Source organism: Polypterus senegalus, chromosome 4 (genome assembly GCF_016835505.1).
Source record: "Polypterus senegalus isolate Bchr_013 chromosome 4, ASM1683550v1, whole genome shotgun sequence".
Classification (NCBI taxonomy): Eukaryota; Metazoa; Chordata; class Cladistia; order Polypteriformes; family Polypteridae; genus Polypterus; species Polypterus senegalus.
The window spans coordinates 205,754,569-205,772,142 of record NC_053157.1 but is presented as its reverse complement, the minus strand read 5'-3'; the positions used below and the strand labels follow the sequence as shown (position 1 = coordinate 205,772,142).

Genomic DNA, 17,574 nt, shown 5'->3' with positions numbered 1-17,574 from the left:
TAAAATATTTACTTTAAGTTTTCCAGCAATACTTTTTATTAATTTTATTTTCACATAATGATGGACATTTTAAAATGTATAGAGTCTTGAATTAAATTTTATTTTTAAAGAAATATATATAAACTCTATATGAACATTTACTTTAGAGGGGTATCCTCTTCATTTTATATAGATCTAGTCTTACGTACTAGTGAAGGAAAATAGAAAGTTATTTATTTAAGATAGTTGATGTCAACTTCAGGTTTGTTTTTAATAGAATTTTTATTAGAATGAAGAAAAACAAAGAAACAAAGCTCAACAGGAACAAGATAAAATTCAGAGTGTATAGCACCCCCAACTGGTGCCCACACCACCTTCCATTGAATGTTTGGATCCTTCCATCTGGAAGCTACTATGAGTTTGGCAACAATGGGGTCCAGAGAGAAAAGCCTTTGTTGAAGAAGTGAATGCAGAAAGATCCAGGATAAGAAGGAAATGCTGAAGAAAAGGTAAATGCAAGGATAGGATCTTGGATGCAGAATTACAGGCAAAAGCCCAGTGTGAGAAAACTGGACGACAGTCCCAAAACATGTGAAAGAATGTATCATGAGCTATAAGAGAACACAGATGCCACAAAGGGCTGTCAGTGAATCCCATTGTAAAGTGTTTCTGTGGTGTAAGATATAAACAGTGTAAGAAGGATACTATATAGTGCCTGACCCGAAACAGATTTGACACGGGAGGCACGTGTAAAATAAAACAAATATTTATTTTTTCTTCACCTGTGGGGCACGTCTTCCCTGAGAACCCCACAGGCAATACACAGTCCCAAACACACACCAGTTACACCAAGCACTTTCCTTCTTTCTTCCTTGGCACCACCACTCCTTCCAGGCAACCTTGTCCACCTCCACCCGACTCTGGCCCCTGAATGGTAGTAACTGGCTCTCTTTTATTGGGTACCTGGAAGTGCTCCAGGTGCTTGATTGGCAGCATCCAGCTGCACTTCTGGGTAAGGCGAAACCAGTGCCCAAAAGGGGCCAGCAGCTCCTGCTGCAGCACCCCCTGGCAGCACTTGTGGAACCCCACAGAGCTGCACAGAACTCCAACCCCCATGAAGCTCTGGGGGAGTCTGAGGCACCGCTGCAACACAGGGTGGCTGCCATCTAGCGCCCAGGGGGAGATACTGGGTTTCCCAGCCTTGTCCCCCTGGCAGATGTGGTGAAGGGGCGTCCCGGCCAGGCATGGACCCTGGCCATCCATCATAACAGTTTAAACTGAACATGGTGGTGGCTGGGTTTTTAGAGGCCAAGAAGATATTTTTAAATATAAAATGTTAGGATAGGGGTTGAGCAGAAGGGAGGTCACAAGAGCAAATAGAGAAAAGTGGCTAGGAATCCCCAGTTAAGGTTGCATGAAATCTGGGGACTGTTTTTTCATCAAAGAGTGAGAATGAAATGCTTTGTACAGTGGATGTGGTTAGGCGAGTAGGACAATGGGACACCACATGATTTCAGGACTAATCTTAATTGAAGAAAAAAGAAAAAAGAAAAAAGATGTGGACGGGACAGAAAACTTACATGATCAGGAGCCCAGAACTGTTAAAGATATCACTCCAGAGTTTGTATACCCTTTAGTGTCCAGGAAGGAAAAACAAAACGGATGACCTCCAATTCTAAGGGCTTCATTATGAAAGATGGGATTCTGAGAATGGCAGCTTTGCCTGGAACCTAAATGTCTCACACAACTAATGCCAGGTTTTAAGGGCATATGACATTAAAAGACCAGATTTACAAAAATGAGTCTTAATTTTTACAGTGGAAAAAGGAAGTGTGGATGGGGAAGTTAGGAATTAGATTAAGCTCAATGAAGAAGGTTTGGCAAGGTCACCACTGCTTCAGATCTGTTTTAAATCAGGGTAGGATGTTTAATGGCTGGGCTTTTCGAGGTTCAAAGAAACCAAGAGAAGGGTCTTAACTTTAGTTCAAAATTTCGGTGGGGGAGAAAGTGAAAGCCTTTAACTAAATAAAGCAGTGCACAATATACTGTATATTGTAATAATTAGTAAAACAGGGTGAAATGATAAAGGGTACAGAAGACCAATAATTAAGGGAATCCCTAAACCTATTTAACACATGATGAGCAGGAAAAGATGGCATTCTGAAGCAAAGTAGAGTAGTGATGTGCCATAAATGAACAAACTGGTTATTTTGTACTTGTCTTGGTCTTTAAATGAATGAACTGGTAGAATAACATGAAAGAACGTATCTTTTCGAGGAATGAGCTATCACCTCAACTTCACTTAAATGGCTGATGTCCTTGGGAAGTAGTCTATCAGTAAACTGTTTCAGCAAAACGGTCATGACGACAACTAGCCAATCACTGACTTGGCAGATGACACCAAGGACCTCCCATTGATTGGTTCCCTCTGACTGAGTGACTACGACCATGCCATTACACTGACTTACTGAATGGACCAGTGTGCTCTCTGCTGATCTGGAGAACCATCATTGCAAGTTCATTCATGAAATGCTAACAAGAATTTCACAGTACACTGAATCTCAGTTCAGTTCACTGATACATGTATGGGAGATAGCATCAGAGGATGAGATTTAAAAGAAGGAAATTGTGGGAGATCAATCCAAAACTGAAATCAATATTTCAATGTTCTCTTTAATCATGATGTGGGCACTATTTTAAGGTTCTGTCTGCATGATTTTTTCCTACTTATTGTTGAAATTTTATTTACAGTACTCTCAAAATTCAATAAAGATGATTATTATTATGTGTGAATTGCTTATCTTGTTGCCTACTTTTTATATTGTTCGGCGGTTAAAGTTGTTAAACTGTTATGATACTGGAATTTAAACTAGAATAGTGCTTGTTGTTTTTGCAATGAAAGATTCAGTGAATCAGATTCCAGTCATTTGGTGAACTGAACTAAATGAATCAAAGTACTGAAAAGAATCGTTTTGCATAACACTAATGCTTGGATCTCAGTTCCTTAGACATTTGCTGAAGGCTGCATTTGGATAGAGTTGGGGGGACTTGCTGACAAAACCAATTTAGAAGCAGGAGTACCAATTACAACCAATTTACTGTACATTCAGCGTGAACTTCTGTTTTTGTTCAGTGAAGGGTAACATTTGAAGAATGAAAATAATACTTTAAATGAATGGAGCTGTGTAACATTTCACCGCCAGAGCTTTTTCCCATACAGGATAAAGGGGCGAGGAAATGTAAATAAACTTGCTTTTGTTTTTACAAAACGGCATTTACATGAAAAACGATCAAAATCAAGACTCGCGTCCAACGCAAAACAGCTTTAGAAATAACCAAACACGACACGAAAATGGCTAATCTGGCAACGCTTATCACACTGTACCCCATTAAAATAGCTAAGCAAAATGTAGCCTAACTAACCTTCCTGCCTTTTTCTCACCTAGACCCACGTTTTGCTTGTCTCGCTTAGTACACATTCTGTCGTAACATTTTCTCTTCTCTTGCTTGTACTTTTAATTTATTTTTTATTTTTCTTACGGTCTCCTATCAATTATTCCTTAAGAGTAGCACTACACATATCCTTATTCTCCAACTAATAATTTCCTACTTTTTTTCGTAGGGGCGTAGCACGCCGGTAATTTTTCACCAATCACCGCTCCGACGATCGACTCTTTGGCACCGCCCCCATTCTGCCGTCTCTTGCGAATGTTCACACGTGTTGGTGACCAACTTGAGGTGAAAGTTCACAATTATGGCGGCACGTATGTAGCAAACAGTTATTAGAAGAGGCTTTGAACATCGCTGTCATTGACAGTAATGTCAGAATGAAGTGGAGAGGTTATAAAAATATCTATAAGTAACAGCTGGATAATAGACACAAAACAGAGGCTGTCTTGGATGTGTGCACTTGTGGAGTTAACAAACGTGTAACTGTAAAGAGGGAGCGGTTCTGCACCTTGGTGTTATGTTTGATCAGTGTTTGGTAACGTGCCTTAAAACACGATGACGTGGTTTCTTAGACTGGGAAAACGGATGCGAAAAAAGTGCCCACAATCTTTGTCAAGCCTTAATTCCAGCACTTAGCTGTTCATTGTAAATAGTGAGCCGAGGCGAAGGGGATTGCGCATGCGTGTTGCCTGCGACGATGTCAAGATACTTGTTTTGTATTAGAGGCAAATAAGCTAATAAACGAAGATGCCACGTCTGGAAGAAATTGCAAACGTAGCTTTGCGTATTCCAAGTCTTTTTATACTGGACTTACTGTACAAGTGTGATATTGACAGCTTCACGGAGCAATTACGTGCCAAAAATGAAGACATGCTATTTAAGTACAAGTACGTTATCTGGAACCTGTATTATATTGGTAAGTGCAGGTGATTAGAGTTCCTTTTGGGTGTTCATACAATATTATTTATGATATACGTAATGACTTGTGTGGTGTGCAGTTATGCAACTGTTAATTAGTTCACTCAGGTACTTGCATGTTGCATTCAAAACTTTAAATAAATACAGCATATACTTAGATTGATACTTGAATACATGATATATTTTGTACCTATATACTATTTATCCATTTTATAAACCAGCTTTATCCAAAGCAGGGTTGTGGGGGAGCCGGAGCCAGTCCCAACAACCATCATGTACAAGGCATCAGTCTATCATAGGATGAAGACACACATACCACACATACACTGAGGAAAATCTTTAGCATCGTCAATCTACCAGACCTGCATGTCTTTGGACTGTAACAAACTTGGTCTCATCTACTTTTTTTTTAACATACTTTATAAAGTCACTGACCCAAAGGTTGTCAAAAGAAAATAATTTTTATTGAAGGATGTTCTATTTTATTTAAATATGTGTATTTTGTTGTGGTTGTCCTTTTTTTTTCCTTGGTATTTGTCCATTGAATTTTTGACATAATTTATTGAATATTCAAAAGAAATGTTGGTTAGATGAATTGGCTTTGCTTAGCTATACATATATATATTATATATTATATATATATTATATATTATATATATATATTATATATATATATTTATATATTTTATATATATATTATAGATATATATATATATTTATATATTATATATATATATATTATATATATATATATATATTTATATGTGTATGTGTGTGTGTGTAAGTGCTGAGACTGGAAAAAAAAATTAATTAGTTAATCGCACAAATGTGTGAAATTAATTGTCATTAATCACATGTAACATTTAATCATGTGATTATAAAATTAATGCATAAATCATGAAGTAAATACACACTGACCTTAACCCTGAACTTTAAGTACTACTTAAGCAAGTACAACATGAATTTGAATACTTTCCTAAAAAAAGGCAAGTTGAAAAGAAGGCAATAAGAAAATGAGGCCAATGTAAAAAATTATCAAATTGGCATAGCATTTGAGACATAGACATGTCAAAGTAAAAAATGATTGAAACCACTGTTTACTTTGAATGCACCACTAAAGACTGATTTAATTGGAAGAATACACATCTTTTAAATGGGCATACATTAAAACTTGTGTTGAAACTCTGCAAATATCATCCTTAGTGGTTCATCACTATCAACAATTTGATAATTATACTCTACACAAGTGTTTTTCAACTGGTGCATCGTGGCCTGGGTCCAGAACTGAGAGAGACATGCTCCTTAGTTGTTCAAGACCTGTCCAAGGAGGACAGGACTACCTGCAGAACCCGACTTAAAAGCAGCTCCTTGATTAAGGCACTTAAAGAGCGCTTTAACAGTCAGGAAATGTGTCGGGGGGGTCCATCTGCTTGGGTGTAGCCAAAAGCCAGTGGGCAAACTATTTGCCTCTGACCCTGGGTCAGTAGAGTGAAGCAGAGAGAGGACCGCCTGTATGAGTAAGCAAAATGAGTCCAAAGTGCTCACTAACTGTTGTGTTTGCGAATGTCAATCTCCAAGCTGCTTTTTTTTGCTTCTCCCTGTCCCGTTGCTTCAGACAGTTTAGCATGTCAAAGAGATATAATGCTTTTGTGGTTGGTAGAATTGTGTACCTTGTGATTTTTTTTGTGGGGGGGTTACAAAAAGTGTGCCACCATAGAAAAAAGGTTGGAAAACACTTCTCTACCCACACCTTTGCTCCTGGCATGCTAAAAAGGATCTCTGTAGCTGCTATCTCGCTTAAAAACGGACACCGTACATTACTTTGATCGTTATGTTATGTTCTTTGCACAAATTCGCAAAGATACTACAAACTGGAATAATGGGTAGGGATAATAATTACACATCTGTTTTGTAGATTCTTATCATTTTTTTAATAGCAGTCATCACTGTAAGCTACCTGGCAGACCGATGAGTTAAATACAGAGGAAATACAGACTTATTTTGGTTTAAGTGCCACTCAAAGATAACTTATTTAGCGCTTATGTAATATGAAATAGATTAATTCTTCTTACAGAAATATTAAATGGGAAAAAAAGGAGTGCGATTTTTAACTTCGCAACTTCTCTCCAGCATTGCACCAAGACTTCCATAAACCCTCCTCCCCATCCCACTGCACCCATGTCAGTATGTGTAAATCAAGAAAATGAACACCAGTGCCATGTACAGACATGTGGCGTATTGTTGTGAACCGTGTAATATGAAACTTTAAACCTTTAAATGAAATTTCTATTTCAAAATTTTTTCTATTTCAAAATTTTTAAAGGTAATATATACTTAAATAAGGTATTGGATGCATATGTAATTCTTTAGGTTCACACGTTTTTGTATGATTGTTTCGTAATGTTAAAAAAAAAAACACTTAAAGCACTGCTTGAGGCATTTGTCTTGTAGCTGGCCCAGGATGCAACAGTATTTTTTAACGTGTTAAACAGGCCACATTAATTGCAAAAATTAACCTGTTAACTTTCCCAGGCTGTACTTACTGTATAACATTGCCCTCCATAATGTTTGGGACAAAGACACATTTTTCTTTCATTTACAGTACATCTCTGCCCCATAGTTTTAAAGTTGCAAATCAAACAATTCAGACGTGATTAAAGCAGGGCCGTGGAGTTGGAGTCAAGGAGTCGGAGACAATTTTGGGTACCTGGAGTCGGAGTCGGCAAAAATATACCAACTCCGACTCCAAATAAATTTAAATTGTAATGAAAAAAAATACAGCAGGTTCAAATATCCCATTTCACAAACAACAGTCATAATTAAGTACTTCTTTTATGTAAGAATAAAGCCCAGTGCATAGTTGTGTTACTACTAGTGTGAAGTTAAGCTGCGCTATTATACAACCTGACAGTTACATATTGTAATCTGGATTATGGTACATGGGGCGGCACGGTGGCGCAGTGGTAGCGCTGCTGCCTCGCAGTTGGGAGACCCGGGTTCGCCTCCCAGGTCCTCCCCTGCGTCGAGTTTGCATGTTCTCCCGTGTCTGTGTGGGTTTCCTCCGGGCGCTCCGGTTTCCTCCCACAATCCAAAGACATGCAGGTTAGGTGGATTGGCAATTCTAAATTGGCCCTAGTGTGGGTGTGTTTGTGTGTGTCCTGCGGTGGGTTGGCACCCTGCCCAGGATTGGTTCCTGCCTTGTGCCCTGTGTTGGCTGGGATTGGCTCCAGCAGACCCCCGTGACCCTATATTCGGATTCAGCGGGTTAGAAAATGGATGGATTATGGTACATTACAAAAAGTGTTTTCATTTTATTTCAAATATAATGTGTTTAACAAGTTCATTTGAGTGTAAACAAGCGTAACGATGTAGGTGTAGGTGTGTGCTGTGTGTGTTCAGGTGTTTTTGTCTTTTGTTTAAACTGGCCAATACGGTAGTCAGCTTCCTAGCCAGTAGTTCTGTGGTTAAATGACATGTATGTAGCCTTCCTTCAATAAACATAGAAAATATATTAGCATATTAAATACAAAGGAGTCTGAGTCAGAAGTACCCCAAACTAAGGAGTTATTTATCAACCTACTCCCCAGACCTGGATTAAAGTGGACATTGCAGACTTTCATTTAAGGGTATTTGCATACATTTGAGATACACTTTATTATATATTTTCCCCCCATTTCAGGGCTCTGTATTTTTTGGCACACAACAATGGCAGGTATATTACAGCAGTCTGTTTAGTACTTTGATGCAAATCTCTTGTTTGCAACGACTGCTTGGATGCTGACTTGTAGTTATCACTAGGTGCTGAGTATCTTCTCTGGTGATGCTTTGCCAAACTTCTAATGCAGCCAACTCTTCAGTTCCTGCTGGTATGGGGGCTTGTCCTCTTACGTTTTCCCTTCAGAATGTGAAGGCATGCTCAGTTGGATTAAAATCTGGTAATTGGCTTAGCCAATCAAGAATTTCCAATTTTTTAGCTCTGTTTGGGATCATTATCTTGTTGTAGGTTGAAGTGCCTTCCAGTAAGTTTGGAGACATTTACAGGAATCTGTAAAAAAATCATTTTTCCTCTTTATGTTAATCATCATTATAATTATTGTTTTCTTATATTTAATTGTCAGGTCAGGGAATTTTTGTGGATATGTGTTTGTTTTGGGTGTATCTGCATATATTTTAATATATTACAGTAATATCTTTAGTATTCTGCCTACTTTTTTAATTTTCAAAGGAAATTTAAAAAGTGTAAAATTATGTTTCAAATTCTGTATGAAATATCTGGTGCATCATGTTTTGCCCAGTTAAGATTAATTGGCAAAACTTTGCCGTATCCATTTTTGGTTTCTGTTTTCCTTTTTGCCAATCAGTCTTCATTTCATTGTCCCTGCAAGTGTGACATTTTTATTCCAAACAACTTGGTGGTACTGTTTTTGTCAGTGCTTTTAATGAATGATAAAGCTTTGGCTAGTAAGTCTATAAACATGGATGGGTGACATATTTTTGCACATTTGTTATGTGATTATGCTGCTGCATTTTTTTATTTTATTGCTAAAGTAAGTTGAATGGGTCAGTTCCAGATGTTGCAGTCCATGCCCGAGGTATGTCACTAGGTTTACTATATTTCATATGTAATATGGTTTGTTTTAGTTTGGATAGTTTGCCCTTTGTGACTTTCTTGTCACCTGTCTATATATTGTTCAGCAACTAGGCTGATTTCTACAGTTAATCAGATACAGTGCATCACTTTTTCCACATTTTGTTATGTTACAGCCTTATTCCAAAATGGATTAAATTCATTTTTATCCTCAGAATTCTATACACAACACCCCATAATGACGATGTGAAAAAATTTACTTTAGGTTTTTACAAATTTATTAAAAATAAAAAAACTGAGAAATCACATGTACATAAGTATTCACAGCCTTTGCTCAATACTTTGTCAATACACCTTTGACAGCAATTACAGCCTCAAGTCTTTTTGAATATGATGACACAAGCTTGGCACACCTATCCTTGGCCAGTTTAGCCCATTCCTTTTTGCAGCACCTCTCAAGCTCCATCGGGTTGGATGGGAAGCGTCGGTGCACAGCCATTTTAAGATCTCGCCAGAGATGTTCAATCGGATTCAAGTCTGGGCTCTGGCTGGGCCACTCACGGACATTCACAGAGTTGTCCTGAAGTCAGTCCTTTAATATCTTGGCTGTGTGCTTAGGGTCGTTGTCCTGCTGAAAGATGAACCGTTGCCCCAGTCTGAGGTCAAGAGCACTCTGGAGCAGGTTTTCATCCATGTTGTCTCTGTACATTGCTGCGGTCATCTTTTCCTTTATCCTGACTAGTCTCCCAGTTCCTTCCACTGAAAAACATCCCCACAGCATGATGCTGCCAACACCATGCTTTACTGTAGGGATGGTATTGGCCTGGTGATGAGCAGTGCCTGGTTTCCTCCAAACGTGACGCCTGGCATTCACACCAAAGAGTTCAAGACAGGTGTGTGCCTTTCCAAATCATGTCAAATCAACTGAATTTACCACAGGTGGACTCCAATTAAGCTGCAACAACAACAACATTTATTTATATAGCACATTTTCATACAAACACTAGCTCAAAGTGCTTTACATATTAAAGAATAGAAAATTGAAAGACACAATTATAAAACAAAATAAATCAACATTAACATCGAATAAGAGTAAGGTTCAATGGCCAGGGGGGACAGAAAAACAAAAACTCCAGACGGCTGGAGAAAAAATAAAATCTGTAGAGATTCCAGACCATGAGACCGCCCAGTCCCCTCTGGGCATTCTACCTAATATTAATGAAACAGTCCTCTTTGGATTTAGGATTCTCACGGAAGGGCTTGATGATGATGATGGTCACGTAGACTTCTGCCTTTTAATCCGTTCATCATTGTTTGAGCATCATGAAGCTTTGAGTAGGTGGAGGTGGCGCAGGCCACCACCACAAAGAAACCGGAAAAAGAAACAGAAAAGAGAGTAGGGGTCAGTACCGATTTTAGAGCCACCATGAATAGTTATTTTGAGGAGATTGAACATATAGAGTATCAGGATTAAGTTAAATTACTATTAAAATGAAGTTATAAAAAGGCCATGTTAAAGTAATGTGTTTTCAGCAGTGTTTTAAAGTGCTCTACTCAGCCTGGCGAATTCCTATTGGCAGGCTATTCCAGATTTTAGGTGCATAACAGCAGAAGGCCGCCTCACCACTTCTTTTAAGTTTTGTTCTTGGAATTCTAAGGAGACACTCTTGAGGATCTGAGGTTAAAATTTGGAATATAAGGTGTCAGACATTCCGATATATAAGATGGGGCGAGATTATTTAAGGCTTTATAAACCATAAGCAGAATTTTAAAGTCAATCCTGAATGACACAGGTAACCAGTGTAGTGACATTAAAACTGGAGAAATGTGTTCGGATTTTTTTTTCCTAGTTAGGATTCTAGCAGCTGCATTCTGCACTAGTTGCAAACGATTTATATCTTTTTTGGGTAGTCCTGAGAGGAGTGCATTACAGTAATCTAGTCGACTGAAAACAAACGCGTGAACTAATTTCTCAGCATCTTTCAGTGATATAAGCGGTCTAACTTTACTTATGTTTCTTAAGTGAAAAAATGCTGTTCTAATGATCTGATTAATATGTGATTTAAAATTCAGATTACAGTCAACAATCACCCCTAAGCTTTTTACCTCCGTCTTGACTTTTAATCCTAATGTATCCAGTTTATTTCTAATAGCCTCATTGTATCCATTATTGCTGATCACTAAAATTTCAGTTTTCTCTTTATTTAACTTGAGAAAATTACTAATCATCCATTCTGAGATACTAGTCAGACATTCTGTTAATGAATCAATAGAATCAGGGTCATCAGGAGCTATTGATAAGTACAGCTGTGTGTCATCAGCATAGCTGTGGTAGCTCACGTTGTGCCCTGAGATAATCTGACCTAACGGAAGCATGTAGATTGAGAAGAGCAGCGGACCCAGGATAGAGCCTTGTGGAACACCATATCGGATATCATGTGTCTTCGAGTTGTAATTCCCACAACTAACAAAAAATTTTCTCCCTGTCAGGTAGGATTCAAACCAATTTAAGACTGTGCCAGAGAGGCCCACCCATTGACTAAGGCGATTTCTAAGAATGTTGTGATCAATGGTGTCAAATGCAGCACTCAGATCTAAGAGGATGAGAACAGATAAATGGCCTCTGTCTGCATTTACCCGCAAGTCATTTACTACTTTAACGAGTGCAGTTTCTGTGCTGTGATTTGTTCTAAAACCCGACTGAAATTTATCAAGAATAGCATGTTTATTTAGGTGGTCATTTAACTGCATAATGACTCCCTTCTCCAGAACTTTACTTAAGAAAGGCAGGTTAGAGATGGGTCTAAAATTTTCAAGAAACATCTCAAGGATGATCAGGTGAAACAGGATGCACCTGAGCTCAATTTTGAGCTTCATGGCAAAGGCTGTGAATACTTATGTACATGTGCTTTCTCAGTTTTTTTTATTTTAATAAGTTTTCAAAAACCTCAAACTTTTTTCACGTCATTATGGGGTGTTGTGTGTAGAATTCTGAGGGAAAACATGAATTTAATCCATTTTGGAATAAGGCTGTAACATAACAAAATGTGGAAAAAGTGATGCGCTGCGAATACTTTCCGGATGCACTGTATGTATCGTCTCCATGTACATATAACGCAAAATGTATACAAACATACAATATATTAAAAATTATGTCCCGGGCTTTTATCTCATATTTACTTTTACACCTGAGAGTATATGGCAAAAGCTGCTTTGGTCTCACTGTGCCACTGCATAAGTCAAATTGTGACATGAAAATTGTTCTGTCTTGCTAAAAATAGTTTTCATTTTAATTAAAATTTATGCATCAGACATCAGTATGTTATGCTCACAATCACCACTATAAGACTATGCATTGAACTCAAAATAAACAATTGAATATAGATCCTTCAGAATCTTTTTCTATTACTCCTATCGCACACTAAAAATTTCTCCATGAAACAGTAATGTAAACTATTGATCTCTCAAAGACCATATGGTCATCTCAGTGTTTGGGGTTTGTGCAAACCTGGTAATGCTTGTATTTCAGCTATGCTCTGTCCAGCAAAAATATGCAAAATCTGGACCAGAGACAATATACTGTTGCTTATTTTCCTACCCCCTTGTATTCAAAGTTGTTGTTCCATAGCTACTGTATATGGGTATAGGCAGAGTTGATGCACAGTTCAAACAGCCTGAATTTTGCATAATTAAGAAAAATGTTTTTGCCTTATTTAATAGTGAATTGTTTAATTTATTTCCAGTCATTGTTCTTAGAAAAATAAAATTGGTATTTTATTTATTTACTAGCCATGTGCGCCCAACTACGTTGTGCGTGTTAAAGTTGTGTGTGAAGGGCTCCCTGTTTAAATGCAGCTGCCAGTCGTGAACTGGGCCCTTCGTCGCACAGCATTATGATTTTTTATAAGGGAAACAAAATTACAAAAGAAAACCCTTGGACATTGATTCAATAGGAATGGCCTACTCGGAATCACTGTCCGAATCGTAATTATGTGGTGGTGTAGGAGCATTTCTGCTTCTGTCCGTTCACAGTCCATCTCGTTTTCACGACGCTATCGTTTCCTCTCATGATGTCTTCTCAACCTTTCTCCAATCTCGCAGGTTGCTTTGTGGCAATCCAAAGAGTAAGGCAATATACACGGAACAATGGTTATAAAAGGGGGAGATATAGGTATCCAGGCTCTTTATAGCATAAATAGGGATCACTTCACTGACATGTGAGCAAGCCCGCGGTACAACTGTGAGATGCGCAGCATTTACCAGCTACAACATAACAATAATAATTTCTGGAACGTGGTGTTACATTGTCATTCATTTTACCCACTGTCTTTCTTTCATTCATATGTTACGTAGGCACGTACCTTTTATCTTTGGCAATCTCATTCTCTAACCAGGCCTCAGGAGCTAACCAGCGTAACACTGTCCACTTTCGTTATTCCGGCACATTGTTGACATCCGTGAGTAACAACAACGTACTAAAATGGAAGGTGGTCTATGCATGCGTGGAATTCGCGGACAAACAAAGATCAAGATCTAAATGAAGATCTCTTTAGTTAATTTTAAGTACAACTATTTTTTATTTTGAATGTCTGTGTTTTGAGGTGTGACTGGAGTACTACAGTCTTCAGTAGTATAAGCCTGGAGGAGATTCTTAATGCAATGCCTATGTTTTAGCTGTCTCTCTACTGCCATCTAGTGCTTCTTCTTCTAATTCATTCACGGACAAACAAAGATCAAGATCCAAATGAAGATTTTATATATATTTATTTCAAATGTAAGCTACATAAAATATAATTTTGTTTTAGGCAGATTTAATTTTTTTGTGTTCATTCTTTTAATTAAGGTTGTATAAACACAGAAACAGTTATAAACAGTATTTTTTTAAGAGAATAACATAAAAAAGATATTTAATGGGTGTAATGGAGGAAGATGCAGAGGACAGGAACATATGGAAAAAGATTATCTGTGGCGACCCCTAATGGGAGCAGCCAAAAAGTTAGTAATGAAGGAAACACAGTAAAATAAGTTCTAAGTATATTTAAATGCTGAAAAAAAACCAGTGAAAAGTACCAATTATATATTACAATCTTCTAGACAAATATGTAGCGCAATAGTTTACTAAAGGTAGTCTTAAAAATACATAAATCAAAAGTCTGTACTTGCAGTTGACCAAGTCAGATACTATTTATACCATACCAATGCACAGTACAAATAAATGTAGATACATTCAGTGGCCATTTTTGTGTGTTTTATCTGTTTGTGTGTGTTTTCCCTCTTTTTGTCTTCCTGCCAAGAAATAAATCATGATAAATACATTTTCCATTGCAGGTCATCTCTTCAGTGTTGTAGTTCTGTTCCTTCCCTTGAGGCACATTGTAAAGTTATACCTGTATGTTCTAACTGCCCTTTTACTTTATGTGGGACATCAGATCTCGAGGTGAGTTGAAAACTAGATATTGAATGCAAAACTTGTTTGTTTGTTTGTTTACTGATGTTTAAATGATGATCTTTTCTATGCATGTTGTAAAGGCACTGTGCTTCATTGTAAAATAAGTTCCCAACCAAATTCACTAGAAAAATATGTCCTTTGGAACTTAATTTATACTGTTTCACAAATTCTCAGTTTTCTTCACATTTAAACTTTAATCTGGCTAACTTTCTGTTTATAATAAAGTTAACTGTACCTTACTGAAGGAAATTATTTTATTTTTCAATAAGCAAATGTTCTGACTAAGAGTGGGTCAGAAGGATGCTCGTGGTCCCCCTAAAATTGGGACAATTATGACATAGACTATCTGTTTTGCAAAGTTTGCTTTAGTAAAAATGCTGGCCTACTCTTTGTATATTTCATCTTATCATAAACAGAGTATATGCAACAACAAGAAGTACACTGACAGTTTTCTTTTTTTAAATCTGTTTCCAGGTTACTTTATATAGAGAAAATGCATTCAAAGAATGGAGATGTTTATTGACTCCAGTAGTCCGATGTTAACCACAATGACAATAGTTACTGTAGGATTCAATAGTTGCACTTTTGTATTATTTTATCCATGTGTTTTTTTTTTTAAACGCATGAATGATTAAATTATTCTTTATGCTCTTTTAAATCCAAGCTGATCTGTGGAATTGAAAAATTGTAGCTATAACTATTATAAAAAAAATAATTTTGTACCTGATCATGAAGTTTATTATGTTTGGATTTCAACTTAAAACAACCTTGTTGTAGCAAGGGACAGTGAGGTGGAAAATTTGGATGGTGTCTGCTGTGTAATAGGACACCCTAGCTGTTTTCAGTTATACATGTGAAACCCACTTGGATTTTCCTTGTAGCTCCACTGGGTGTGCTGGTGATGGGAAGGGCACAGTGTAAATTCTTCCCAGTAACAGGTCATGTCATGTATTGACTGACAGTAAAATGCTTTTCTCATACAAGATAAATTATTTAATAAATCTCTGTAAAGTTGAGCTAAATCTATGTATTATTTGTCACCTTTTTAACAGTAAACTATTTATTGAACTTTTAAACATTTATAACAGAAAATGGTTAAAGCCCCCCCCACCCCACCCCCCTCCCATGGTAATTAATCATGAGGCATCTAATAATTCTCCACAACTTTCCTTTGTTTTTGTTTAGTGTGAAAGTGACAATAATACATTTTAAAATGTTAATTATATTCAAATGTTTTTATTTCATTATTATATTACATCTAATTCTGGGAACATTTTTTGCTCACACCATTGTGTTTTAAGGGGCAGAATTGATTAATATGGGAGCATGTTTGTCCTTTGCACCAAAATAGCTTTGATACGGGTTACATTATTTTTAGCCACAATAGCAGAAGTGGAGTAGGAATCCATCCTGGATGCTTTCATAAAAATCACGCCATTGTTATGCATTGTACAGATATTTCATAAAATAGTAATGTATTTAACTATTCCGTGCATATCAACATTTTCTAGAAGTTGTAATAGTGATAAAGATGTTGCCTAACAAATCAATCTAATGCATTTTATTACTTTATTATGGTCATAACTAGGACTGGGTATCAGCACTGATGTCCTGATTCAATTTAATTCCAATTCACAATGCCCCAATTCGAAATTGATTTTATTTTGATTTAATTAGTGTGTACTGATATATTTGAAGTGGTGGCTTTTTTAGAAATTATTTAACCATGCATAGCAAACATTAATATAATGTGACAAATTTCAGTTACCCTTTATTTGAATTGTGTATACATAGTGACTTTATAACATATGCATAAGCATACAATGACATTTAGGGAAAAAATACTTTGTTAGTAATGAACAGTTAACATTAGTATTTTGAACTAATGTTGTGAACAAAATATCACTTCTCTTTTTTAAAAAAAAAAAAAAAACCTTTTTCAGAGCACTACACTCATTCCAAATTCACTATAACTTAACTAACATGTGTGTCACCATATTAGAGTCCACACATATAAAGGTGGGGTGGGGCGGGGCTCCTTGTTTATTATAATGCAATGTTATCTACTTTATAAAACATCTATATCATCTTGTGAATATTATAAAATATTCAAATGTTGCTTCTTAAATAATAAGTGTTATTCAGTTATTAATTTGTATGTTATGAATCTCCATGTAGACACCCTTCAAATAAATTGTTAGCCAAATGCATTCCCCTATTCAACATTTAAAATAATCTTGAATAAGTAGAAATTAAAGATACAGCGGGAAGAGTTGTGCCTTTCTGTTATTCTGCAAGTTACAGGTATCTTCAGTTGCTCACGTGTAGCAGTCACATTAATCAGTCTCGAAAATGTGTCTGGACAGTCCTCAGACAAAAAGGAAGCATTTTAAAATGAGGATCTAGAGCTGATTTTCTTGATAGTGGCATAGAATGAATGGACTATAAAAGAAAAAGAACAAGGCATTATGACTGATAACACCGCTATCATGGACCTAGTTCAAGTTGGCTTCTTTGAGCACATTCTCACTTTCATATTGCAGGCTGCTCTGAAAATTCCAGCAATTGCCTGCTTGTTTTGCCTTGTGAGGTGCATTATAGGGCCTCTTATCTTTAGGGTCTCTTTTTATCATTACAGATTAAAACTCCTATAGATTGTATTAATTTTTTGGTACAAGGCAAATTAAATGGAAGCTTAGAGCTACCCATCATCTCCAGTGTAGGCTTGTTTGGATGTAAACTGAGATTACATTTGTGGGTGACGTCGGGATAAATGATTTCTTAAATTTGTTGTGTTACAACAATAATTAACGTCTGAGTTGCACAGCTAACATATTGTTTTGCTTTGATCCATTGTTTTATTAATTTTTTTTTACCAACGCACCATTTCAATCTGTAGTAAGTCCACACATCTGATTTATGTGCCTAAGATGCCGATTTCAGTTAAAGAGATCACACTATTTTATGCAAAGTGGTAAAGTGCTCTTTCTGTAGAAGGCCTTAACAGGCGCATTAGCTCCATCTGCTGGATTGGACGGCAAAAACAAAGATAAGCAAAATCTACATATAATAATCTAGCAGAATAGAGATTCACAAGATTGATCATGAGGACTTTTAAGAATCAATATTGAATCGTGAAACGAAAAATAATGATTAATCTGAAAATTAATATATGTACCAAGGCCTAATC

At 36.8% G+C, this 17,574-nt stretch overlaps 1 protein-coding gene across 2 annotated transcripts in view; it reads left to right on the top strand.

Annotated features, from left to right (window-relative positions):
* Positions 1 to 3,705: 3,705 nt before the first annotated feature.
* LOC120527929 (RING finger protein 145-like) overlaps positions 3,706 to 17,574 on the top strand; it is a 41,320-nt gene continuing 27,451 nt past the window's right edge. Inside the window, exons 1-2 of one of the 2 annotated variants that reach the window (XM_039751891.1) lie at positions 3,706 to 4,345; positions 14,264 to 14,372. In XM_039751891.1, coding sequence (XP_039607825.1) covers positions 4,177 to 4,345; positions 14,264 to 14,372 — 278 coding nt within the window. In that variant the 5' untranslated portion in view covers positions 3,706 to 4,176. The remainder of the gene's footprint in view (positions 4,346 to 14,263; positions 14,373 to 17,574) is intronic. The other variant, XM_039751892.1, reaches the window with a different exon arrangement.